The 11700-nt window shown below is 54.8% G+C and overlaps 3 protein-coding genes across 3 annotated transcripts; 2 read left to right on the top strand and 1 right to left on the bottom strand.

The window, feature by feature from the left end:
- Window positions 1–2214: 2214 nt before the first annotated feature.
- IE81DRAFT_347057 (alpha/beta-hydrolase) lies at window positions 2215–4568 on the bottom strand (the record flags this gene model as incomplete). The annotated part of the gene is made up of 6 exons (XM_025516112.1): window positions 2215–2556; window positions 2633–2714; window positions 2797–3190; window positions 3266–3538; window positions 3624–3682; window positions 3751–4568. The coding sequence occupies 6 exons, from the start codon at window positions 4566–4568 to the stop codon at window positions 2215–2217; spliced, it is 1968 nt and encodes a 655-aa protein (XP_025370040.1).
- A 2297-nt stretch (window positions 4569–6865) lies between these two features.
- IE81DRAFT_323018 (Pkinase-domain-containing protein) lies at window positions 6866–10016 on the top strand. Its single transcript, XM_025513813.1, has 10 exons — window positions 6866–6997; window positions 7070–7386; window positions 7458–7896; window positions 7990–8167; window positions 8252–8398; window positions 8475–8800; window positions 8877–8980; window positions 9047–9414; window positions 9489–9572; window positions 9661–10016. Exons 2-10 carry the CDS (start codon window positions 7365–7367, stop codon window positions 9742–9744), a joined length of 1752 nt encoding a protein of 583 aa, XP_025370039.1. The 5' UTR covers window positions 6866–6997; window positions 7070–7364; the 3' UTR covers window positions 9745–10016.
- Window positions 10017–10339: 323 nt separating this feature from the next.
- IE81DRAFT_289568 (glutathione S-transferase) lies at window positions 10340–11688 on the top strand (the record flags this gene model as incomplete). Its single annotated transcript, XM_025511820.1, has 6 exons — window positions 10340–10488; window positions 10568–10615; window positions 10706–11240; window positions 11322–11371; window positions 11436–11510; window positions 11607–11688. The coding sequence occupies 6 exons, from the start codon at window positions 10340–10342 to the stop codon at window positions 11686–11688; spliced, it is 939 nt and encodes a 312-aa protein (XP_025370038.1).
- Window positions 11689–11700: the final 12 nt, after the last annotated feature.

The following is an 11700-nucleotide window of genomic DNA, read 5'->3' as shown; positions in this document are numbered from 1 at the left end:
ATTTGATTCACGATTGCGACCAGCAGGCTCACGAGAGCGGAATTACACTCACGACACTCCAGAAAATGAGTTCGATCGCTCGATCAGGCGGCTAATACTGTACTACGACTGGCAAGGCAGATGCATGGAGAAGCAACAGAGACCGCTCTTACATTCGTGATTCGAATTGTGATTCTGATTGTCAGAAAGGTCTTGTCGTCATGCATATGGGTCTGCCGGCGCTTTGCCGCGTGACATTTGCGCCGGACCGCAGATGAGTGAGAGACATCAGAACACTCTGCGCCAATCACGAATCGTGAACATTAGCAATCGGGGCTGGTTCACTGCAAGCTGGACGCAATCATAAGTGCTCGATGCAGCATGCATGATGTTGTCGCTCGCAAGCTATATAGATGATGGCTCACTCCGAGTCATCCCTTTGGTCGGAGCCGCGCACATTGAGACCACTGCTGTGGGACCTCTTGGCGTTTTCTTGCATGCTGATCAAGCCCTGCGAGGCGTCCGTCCATTTTGCTTGGTCGGCGCGATTGAGGAGTCAGCACTCAAGGCTACCTCTCATTTGCACTTTCTACTCGTGACTGACTCGTGGAACCGAGCAGACCCCGCACGATGACCTCAAGATCTGTATCGGTATGCAGCTAGGCAGTCGTGAGGGTGTGAGTACAGTGTGTAGTCATGAGTCAAGAGTTGGGGCGATTGGCGTGTGCTTTTAGAACGCCGCAAAGATGGAACCGGCATCGCTTCATCAGGATGGCTCGTTTTTCTCTTTCCACTACACTACTACTGCCTCCAGGCACCCTATCGTCATTTGACTCTATGACCCACTCCAGCTGCCCGAGCCAGATCGACCACGAGGTCCGCTGTGGGGAAGCTGTGTCGCGTACCTGCTTCATTCCTGCGACTTTGACGAGGGAAAGGGGGGCCCGAAAAGTTCGAACGCTCAGCCCTTGACTTTTACTGTGCACTCACACAGCATCATCATGGAGGGTAGGAGCAGATCTGCCGGCATCCACCATGGGCCTTTCGGCACCAAGACAGGAACGCACGGCCACGGAGCGAGAGAGAAGGCACGTCACGGCACGGGGGCAAAACGTCGGCAGCAGCAGGCATTTCGATTGTTTTTACTAATACTTACTTTTCACTAGTTTGCATCCGAGTGCGCATTAGTCACGAGAGTGAGCTTAGCTGCATTTTGGTGCATAGGCCGTGGGAGCTTTCTTCCGGCGCTGCTGCATGCATGGTGCTTTTGCCAATCGCGGCGGGCAGAGCTGCGCTTTCCGCTGATTCGGGCAGGCGTGACTTGACTTCGACAGCGCACACACACACACACACACACACACACACACCGCGCAGCTCGGGGTTGCGCGGGGCTGGCAGCCGACTCCTTGCGCACTAACGACGTGCAAAACGAGCGAGTGATGTGATGAGAGTGCCTACACCGCACCGGGCCATTTCGATTGTGCATGTTGCCGAACAAAGGCGCACTACCGATTCGTTCCTTTACCACAAATGAGAGAGAAGATGGAACGGCAAGAATGGTACACAGTCAAATCGAAGGGTCCTTCTTACCGAGCCCATTCGCGAGCATCATTACCCGACTCCCGTCTTCCCCGCGGCGATGGGCAGTCAAAAGGCGGAGGCGAGGCAAGGCAGAGCACGCCTGAAAGACGCGGTGTGGGCCGAAGTTGGGTCGAGAAGGGCAAGTCAGTAGTCAGTAGTGTCGTGCTTACAAGACCCTACCCGAGATTCGAAAGGCTTAGCGGCGGCTTTCAGCCTCCCTTTGCCTGCCTGACCTTTTGGCTCTGGCAGATGCACCAGATTCCGACGCAGTGGTCCCTTTTTCAGAGTCGTTCGTAGAGCCTTTAGCTGCGTACTGCACCTATCTCATTCAGATTGCTGACAAGCACTCGGACGCGCGGATGCGTCCAACAGCAGGTCGCGGTGATCCCGTCATCGGTAGCAATGAGTGTGGCGCAGAGTCACGAGAGATGAGGCATGTGGAAAAGCTGACACGAGAAGCGAAAAAGTCGCCACAGTAGTCCGGAAGGCGGAAGGTCGGAAACATCGGGCAAAAGCGAGCGAGCCTTCTGGTGCTTGAGGGGCAGAAGCGTAACAAAGCTTGCACTAGAACTTGTCACTTGTAGACGTGTGCACAAGCAGGTGCTGTTTGTGACACTGATAGATTTGTGGCCACACACGTTGACGTGGATACATCTACTGCTTGACGCGGTCCAAGATCAAGTCGATGACAAAGTCAAGCTGTTCCTTTCGGAATACGTCATCCTCCAGAGAATCCTCCTTATCAATGACAAAATTCTTCCCACTCTCTCCGTATTCTGGCCATTCTTCTTCGTTGGGTGTGGGATGGCCATCGTAGACAAAGTCGAGCCACTTGCTTACCGTCCGTTTGGCCACGGCCAGGTCAGGCGAATTTCCGGGCGGCAATGCGTTGACATTTTGGTCCCATGAGAGCTGATTGATGAATGGGACCAGGGCCACTTCGCTGAAGTGATAGACACCACGAGGAGCTGCGACTGTAGGTGCGTGAGACTGACGCTGAGGAGAGAACAGATGGACATCTCAGCTTCCTTACTTCCATTAGGCGTCTCCTGTGAGCGGAGTCTTGGCTTACTAGGTACGAGTATCGATATTTCCAAGTCTTTGTACCGTACTTGACCAACGCCTTTGCATACGCGCGTGTCACTGCCACAAATCTGAGCGAGCAGAAAAGTGGATTAAGGTAAGCTCCCGCACAGGACAACTCATGTTGCGCGCAAAGGATGGATGCGTGCGCACAGATAGTCGCCCCAGATAGCGTTCGCCACACCGTCAATGATGTTCGACGCTGGCTGACCATAAGGAGAGAGGATGGGCGCCTCTGTCGAAGCAGAATCCGGCAATCCATAGAGACTGATTAGCTTGTCCAAATTCGCTTCGATGACCGGATTTACCTGTCCAGTCTGGTTGATGCTTGCATCGCGAGGAAACAGTCCAAGCGGGGGCACATAATTGCCGTCATCGATGAGTTGAGGGGTGATCAGGTTGGTTCGCAACTGTTGGACCGATGAGAGATTGCGAGGTGCGAAGCCAGGTCCTTCGTCTGTCACACCTCCAATGAGCACCGCTCGGTTCCTCGCAAAGAATCCTCCCTGCAGCGCTTGCAGCAGCGTACGAGGGCTGAGCGAAGTGTCTAGGAATACCTCGACCCAAAGTCAGCCTGCGGTCCTGTCCCGCTTAACGCGCGCTCGAGCTACTTTACACTCACCGACACGCGGATGCCAGCCCGTGCCGTTTAGAGCGCTTTCGGCAATCTTTTCTTGGGTCAGGCTTCTCAAACACACAAAGTCATCTTCCTTGCAATTTGCAGCATCGGTCCAGCTCTTCCATGCCAGATGCGAGGATTGGTCTCTCCAGCGCGAATCTTCGCGGGTGCTGTCCGCGGGACTTTGAGATATCACTGATCTATACAGAGCGCCATGTTGAGCTTCATAAGGATCCTTGCCGTCGAACGCTGCGAGATGCTGCAGGACGGACACAGCTATTGCCAACGACGGGATATGCTCGTCCGGCATCAGCACTTCAGCTCAAGCACCAGGAAAAGAAAAAAGGACCACTGTACATACCGCCCGCCGATTCGCCAATCAACGTGACACGCTTTGGATCACCGCCAAAGTCTCGAATGCTGTGAAGGCAGGACGAGAAGGTCGATCAGCATGATTGGATTCGCACGTCGACTCTTGCCCCGCTCACTTTTCGTGTATCCACGTCAAAGCGAGCCGTTGGTCCCAATAGCCAATGTTGCCTTGCTTGGCATCGTCCTCATCCTTGACACTATCTGGGATTTTGACGTTGAAGCCTAGGAGCGTGCGGTAGTTGATGGATACGAAGATGATCGGTTTCCCATGTTCTTGCGCTTGCTGGACCAAGAAGGAACCGTTGTAGTAAGTAGCAGAGGAAGATCCTGCGATGAAGCCTCCGCCATATATCCAGACGAGCACCGGCAGCAGATGTTCGTCGGGCGCGCTTTCTTTGCTCGCAAACGAACTCGAAGGACGCACGATGTTGAGCCCTAGACAATCTTCGTCCAGCGCAGTCACACTGTTGCTAGTACCGTAGTGGCAAGTCAGAGGATACAACGTGGCCATTGAAATCGTTGCGCCGTCCTGCGACCTTTCGCCGGCGTACGTCTTTGGCGCGTGCGCATCGCCAAAGTCGAGCGGGACTGGTCTGCGCCAACGCAGCTGACCTGTTAGTGGTCTGGCAAATCGAATGCCGAGAAAGAGCTCTTGCTCAAAATTGTACTGCTCGTTAGGACAGAGGCGTAATCCAGAGTAGAGGAGTCCACTCGAATTGACGCGGACGACTGGCGAAGGAGTATCGAGGCAGGAGACGCTTGATGGCCGCCTGGCACCTGGTGGGGCTGATCTGGCTCTCCAACCTGTCTCACCGATCTCCTCGCGAGACCAGAATGGTGTGAAAGCTGAAGGAAAAGATTCGAGCGGCTGGGCGCTGCATAGCGGTATGAGAACCACGGCAAAGCCAAAGAATGGAATGCGCAGTCCCTTCATTATGTCAAGAGAGAGTTCAGCTCCAAGTGATGACTAGAGTGTGGTGAAAAGGCAGCAGGTCGAGGAGTACGCACGCGGAGCGTTTATATATACAGCGACTTGTCGTCCAGAAGACGTCCACGGTTCGGCCAGGCCCGATCGCAAGGCTCCGTCGTGCGGCCGGCAACCTTGGCGCTGTCAAGACACATGACGAGTGCATGGGGAGAATGAGACGAGGTTGAACGCGGATGGCGAAAGATGTCGATGTGGACCCAGGTGTCCTGAATATGAACGAATTAAGGTATTTCCCGCCTTGCGGTTGCTGCTCATTGCCTGAATGAAGTAGCAATCTGAGTCAAATGGGAAGCCACCAGCAGGAACGGCGCCTATGTGGTCAGAATACGGCCCGACCCGGCCTCGTGGATCTCGCAGGGCCGCAGCCAGGATGTACCAGCGCGAGTGAGGTCCTCAGGCGCGTTGTCGTCTGTGGGCATGGCTAGGTGCACAGCCAGCTGGTTGGAAGGGAAGGTGTGGTGCTGATGCAGGCTGTTGGGCGCACAGTCTTGTGCAGCTTGCAGCTTGCAGCTTGCTGCCCTTGCCTGGTTGCTGCGCCCCGTGTAGCTTGCTATACGCTCGCTGCAAGCAGGATCGCCTTCCGGGCGGTATATGTTGCTCCAGATAGCAAGTGAGAGCTTAATTCGGCGAACGGGTGTTTGGTGCCGGCCGGATGGCATGCCCCGTCCAATCGTCCTGTGAGACCCAGGCCTCGCTCGCGCGCGCCATTGCTTGTGTGAGGACGTGGGCGGCCGCCTATATATTGGTGGTTTGAGCGTCAGCTGCTATGTAGTGAAAGTACAGACCCACACGTCTGGTGCTGGGTCGCCACGCAAAGAGCGGGGCCTCTCGTGCTCTCGAGGAAGCAGCCAGATCAATCTTGTAGACAGGGCTTCACAGATTACCATGAGACAAATTGCTTTGCCATTCAGGTGCGACGCGACTTTGCGACCGCGATGGCCACCCCTGTCCAGCTATATAGTGTCCAAGTGCTCGAATCGCTCTCATCCGAATGATCCATCCTAAGTGGCGCACAAATGCGAGAGAGCCCATGCAGTGCAGTCGCGACGAAAAGTCTTCGATGAATGACCCTATTTGTATAGGTAGTCAAGAGACACCCGGCAGCCACGATCGTACATGCATGTGCGCTTAGAACGAATGGTGCCGGTGCGAGTGGGCTGGCCTCATCATGGGCGAGCACCGTCGCAACTCGACTCGGCTCGCAAAGGCCTATACTGGCCTCATGGTCTTCGTGCCTCGCAGAGTCTATTTCACTTACTGTTGAGCACGCAACTCATTGGAGAGTCCGCGTCAATGCTTCATCGCTGCCTATAATTGTGACTTTGATTGGGTGCACGGTCGCTTTTTGGAGGTCAGGAACAAGCATCATGAGAACGAGCAGAATTCATCATTGATCCCTGATTATGCATCCGCCGCTCGCCAGAGCTCGCGCCGAGCAGATACGCGGATACGAGTGAAAGGACTCACGTGACCAAGCACGGAGTAACTCACCCCTCTCCTCACTTGCCGCTTGCGGTGGCGCTCAGCAGTCAAGTGAACAGATTTGCTGCCGTTTGCGTGCTGAGCCAGTCTGAGTGAGGGGCCTGGCTTGTTGGCACGACGAGGACGTCATCGAACGGACATGCCACTCGTGACTGTGACTCGTGACTTTTGAAGCCGACTTCTCCGCGATATCTGAATCCTGGCAAAGGATTCGACTCAAGATGACACCTGCGACGCGACATTGCCAGGGACGACGATGAGACGCTGATGTTCTCATCAAATCACATCACGCCGCCACTCTATGCAACACCTTCACCACGCACAAAAGTCTGAATCTGAATCAAGGATAATAGCCAGCAGAATCAAGAATCCAAACTTTTGTACTTGTATTCAAAATGCAAGTCTCAGCTCTAAATCTTGAATGAGAATGTTATAAGCTAAACAGCACCAAGTATGTGGATGATTTCAAATAAGCGATACAGCTTGAAGTGATTCTTTAATTGGGAGCTGGTCGCATGCGGCGCAACGCGTGCCCCCATGCAGCACACTACAGCATGCAGAAGCGCCCGGTGTCCCACGCTGCGTCGCACGAGCCCGAGCTCGGGGGTCTGAGCGTCCGCGAGTGCGTGGAGCCATGCATGCATGCACAGCACCTCGACCGATCAGAGGGCCAGGCACCGGCGTCAGGCAAAGGTGAGAAAAGCCAACACCTTGCCTCTGACTTGACCATGCAGCATGCATGCTAACCCCTCATCACTCAACATGGGTCACTTTCCTTTTGCTTGCCCTCATCCCTCTCTCGCACTCACACGCTGAACTCCCACTTACCACCCTTTGTCACATACGAGATTGCAAAGGCGCGCAACGTTCACATTCCCGACGAGGATATACAGGTGTGCATCGCTCGTCCATTCGCGCGAGTGCTTTGACCTCACGCTCATCGCACGGACCCCCGACCTTCTAAGCTCGCGCCTGCTCGCCGCTCAAGAGGCGCGCATCGGCGTTCCACGAGGCACATTCGGCTGCACAGCCTAGCTCTGCTGGCCTCGCCATCCCGCACCTCTTTGGGTGCTCCAAGGAGCTTTGCTCTGCACTTGTCTTCCAAACTGTCACGTCCCAAGCACATCAACGCACCTCTGCGCAATACGACGTGGTCAGCCCTCCGACCTGATTCTTGCCTGCCGCTACTTTCACAAGTCTCTTGCTGGGACACACAAGCACTGAGCCCGTAGACATACACTTTCTGTACGACTGTACACCATGTCTTGGAAGCTTGGAAAGAGTGAGTGGGATAGTCACGCCATCTTGTGCAAGACGCCTGCTAAGATGGATTGCTGTGGGTGCGCTTTGCAGAAATCAAGGAGGGAGCGCTGGGAGCGCGATCGCCCTCCATGAGCGCCGAAGGGACGTCCATCGATCGCAGTGCGACGCCCACGCCTGCCACGTCTGGCCTACCTACTGGTGCAAATGCCAACTCGCTCTCCTCTTCCAATGGCGCACCGATACCCAGATCAGGTATGCTGACCATCGGAGTGATAGATGCTAAGGGACTAGCACTTCCACCCGGTGCGCAAGTCTCTGCGGCTATCGAGAGAGCACAGGCTTCAGGCGGCATTGGTGTCGGCTCTTTTGGAGCTCAAAATTTAGGATCTGGAAGCAATAGACAGTCCCTTCAGAGAAGGCAGTGCTGGTGGCTGCCCTACCTCGTCCTTGAATTCGACAAGAACGAGATCTTGATCGATGCCATGGGTGGAGACCTGGCCAATCCTACTTGGATGTACAAGGCTAACTTGTGAGTGGCGTCTTTCGCGGCGCAGCAGAAATCCTAAGCTTGGAGCTCAACAGCGTCGCTGCCGTGTTTTCCCGTGCTGCCTCGACAACACAGCGATGTCTCGCGAAATTCGGAGATCTCTCTGCAGTGCTACTTACGCTCTGGTGACGGACCCAAGGTGAACGGTAATAATGGCGATGCGGCGCAAAAGGACGGGGAAGGAGACGATGTGATGGGTGTCAGCGACATTTATCTTGGTGGAGTCAAATGGGTGCCAGACTTTGAGAATCAGGTGAGCGACAGCGGCACGAGATTCCTGCATTTGCTGTGCGCAAAGGGTGACACTCACGATCAAAACCATGCCCGCGTGTAACAGCGCACTACGGACGAATGGTACCCGCTGAGCGTTGGAAATGGGCAGTTGCACGTCCACGTCTCCTACAAATCCGATTCAGGGGGATCCTCATTGACCATGGAGGCTTTCGACCTGCTCAAAGTCATTGGCAAAGGTAGCTTCGGCAAGGTGAGCGCTCCGAGAGATCGCAATGTGGGATTAAGCATCGCAAGTCTGATGTGTCGCTGGCCCTCGTGGCACTCAGGTCATGCAAGTAAGGAAAAGAGACACCTCGCGTATCTATGCCCTCAAGACTCTCAGAAAAGCGCACATCGTTTCGCGCTCCGAGGTCACACACACACTGGCAGAAAGGACAGTGCTTGCAAAGGTCAACTGTCCCTTCATCGTGCCCCTCAAATTCAGCTTCCAATCTCCCGACAAGCTCTACCTTGTTCTGGCATTTGTCAATGGTGGCGAGCTGTTCCACCACCTCCAACGTGAAGGCAGGTTCTCGGAGGAGAGGGCGCGTTTCTACGCCGCAGAACTGCTCTGCGCCCTCGAGCATCTGCATGGCTTCAATGTCATCTATCGGTGAGTCGCCGCACCACATCAGGGAGCGATGGGAGACCTGCCACCCGCTGACCCATTGTTTGCACTGTTTTCGCAGCGACTTGAAACCGGAAAACATCCTACTCGACTATACGGGCCACATTGCGCTCTGTGATTTTGGTCTGTGCAAATTGAACATGGGTGATTCCGAGACAACGAATAGTGAGGACAAGTGGGTCTGAAGCTCGTTCTACGCACCATGTGCTGACACTGCATGACACCTCACAGCTTTCTGCGGCACACCAGAGTACCTGGCTCCTGAGCTTTTGCTTGGGCATGGCTACACTCGTGCAGTGGATTGGTGGACGCTGGGTGTCTTGCTCTATGAGATGCTCACCGGGCTGCCACCATTCTATTCTGAAGATGTCAACGAAATGTACCGCAAGATTCTGCAAGACCCTTTACGATTCGGAGACGAAGTGCATTCGGATGCTAGGAGCTTGCTGACTTTGCTGCTCAATAGAAACCCTGCGGAGAGGCTGGGATCTGGACCCAACGGTGCTCAAGACATCAAGAACCATCCGTTCTTTGCAAAGCACATAGATTGGACCAGGTTGCTTGCCAAAAAGGTCCAGCCGCCCTTTAAGCCTGCCGTGGTGAGATGTGTTCGTGGCCACCATCTCTTTGAGACAGAAGCTGAATCATTTTTCCATGCTCTCCGTCCTTGCAGGCATCTGCCATCGACACGTCCAACTTTGACCCAGAATTCACAAACGAGCCCGCCATTGACTCGGTCGTCGACGATAGTCACATGGTGAGCTTTCTCGACCATTCATCGCTCTGCTCGGTGCCGTTATTACCGCACTGACACCCTTGACCAAACCTCGCTTGCCTGCGCGCAGCTGAGCGCCACCGTTCAAAATCAATTCTCTGGCTTCTCGTGGAACGGACGCGGAGAGCTCAGCGAAAGCGTGCGAGACGATTGAGCTCCGACTTTGTAGCATGGAATCAAGTCCACAGGCGCTCGCGAGCTACGCGCAATAGATCCCTTTCCGCTCTCTCTCTCTCTCGCTCGCTACCGCTCTTCACGTTGTCCACATAGTGCGATCACAGAGCACGCGCTCGTGACGTCTTTGCTGGTGGGCCGCGACCGACCCCAACTTTACTCTCGTTATTTTCGGCTCGGTGTCTCTCGTCTCACTCCCCGCATTCATACCGTACCCGACTCGTAATAGCAATGGTGAATGTGATCATCTCGAACAAGTTCACGCCACACCACGCCACGAGGCTGCAAAAGTTGGCGAAGTGGGACGCAGGGCAGCAAGGTGCATGGAAACGATGTAGCGCATGCATGCGGGGCAGTCGCGGTGGTCCCGGTCCCACGCCCGCAGCAGGCTTCTATAGGCGATTTGGTGGACCACGCCGCTGCAGACCTCCACATCGAGCTAACTGCTGAATCGTTGCATGATATCTCGTCACCAGTCCGAGTCGCGGATACTCCTTCTCGCACTCACCTCTTGCCCTCCCTCACCAGCCTATTGAGAACGAGTCTGCTGAGCCGCTCGACGAGAAGAAGAGATCATGTCGACCCTTCCATCTTCACAGCCAAGACATGCCAATGGCTATCACTTGCAATGCACTGGACAAGCTTTAGAGACTGCCAGACGGCACGAAAAGGATGTTGCGCCGTCTACGGAAGACGAGATTACGCTGTATGGCAGCTGCTTCTGGTGCGTTTGAGCAGGAGTGGTGGACGCATGATGTGCGCCTTTCTCATCCTCACATCGAGAAAAAATGTTGTCCATAAAGTCCCTTTGTACACAGGGCTTGGATCACGCTCGAGGTGCTAGGTCTGCCGTGAGTGGGTTTTGTGTGCCCAGTCACGAGTCCTTGCTATCGACATGTTGCTCCATCTCAAAACCCTCTTGTCTGCTCCATCTCCTGCAGTTACAAGTACGTCGAAGGTGAGCAAGTAGGAGGAGTCTCGAGTCGCTTTGACCCAGCCTCTATCCGCTTGTTGAATATACTCCTGCCGCTCCCCCGCTCCACAGTGGACCCCTACGCCAAACCAGCTTCACTTTTGGCGCTCAATCCCAAAGGTCTGGTGCCCGCTGTCCAAGTCGGTCCCGATCCGCGCAATGGTTTGGGCGAGTCGACGGTGATCATGGAGTACCTCGCCGAGCGCAGCGATTCGCGCGGAGGAGCTCTCTTTCCATCCATCGATAGACCCTTTCAAAGGGCTCAGGCGCGTCTGGCAGCCGACAAGATCAATCGAACGCTTTTGCCTGCTTTTTACAGGTACCTTCAGGCGCAAGAGGTGGAGAGGCAGGTAGAGGCTGGAAGGGAATTTTTGAATGGTATGACCGCTTTCGTGGAGAGCATGCAGCAGGGAAGCGGACCGTTTTGGGACGGCACGGATAAGATCGGCTGGGCAGATGTCATGATTGCTCCCTGGGCCATCCGGGCTGGTATAGTCCTCAAGGTGCGTTGATGGGCAGATCAGGACACGAGAACGACATTGCAAATGCTTGGCTGACCAGCAATTCGTGGACAATGCTCTCAGCATTACAGAGGCTTCGATATGAGGGCTGATCCCAACGGGCGGTACGAGAAGTGAGCTGCTGCAGAGATCTCCTTTGCCAATGAAGTCATCCATGCTGAAGGTCTTTGCGCACAGGTGGCAAAGTGCACTGCTGGCTCATCCCGCCGTCAAGGCAACGACGAGCACCGATGAGCTCTACCTCGACAGCTAGTGCGTTCGCAGCCTTGGCGAACAAGCATTTCTTGACCGCACGCTGACTGTTCCGATTGCCTGTCTATGCTCCATACTGGCTTGGCATCTTTTTAGCGCACGATATGCAGAGAACAGACCAAACACTTCTCAGGTTGCGGAGGCTATCAATTCGGGACGTGAGTGTGTCACATGTTAGGTCCCAGGCGCA

This window comes from Ceraceosorus guamensis (assembly GCF_003144195.1).
Source record: "Ceraceosorus guamensis strain MCA 4658 unplaced genomic scaffold IE81scaffold_25, whole genome shotgun sequence".
NCBI lineage: Eukaryota > Fungi > Basidiomycota > Exobasidiomycetes > Ceraceosorales > Ceraceosoraceae > Ceraceosorus > Ceraceosorus guamensis.
The sequence above is the reverse complement of the archived record's forward strand: the minus strand, read 5'-3'. Positions and strand labels throughout refer to the sequence as shown.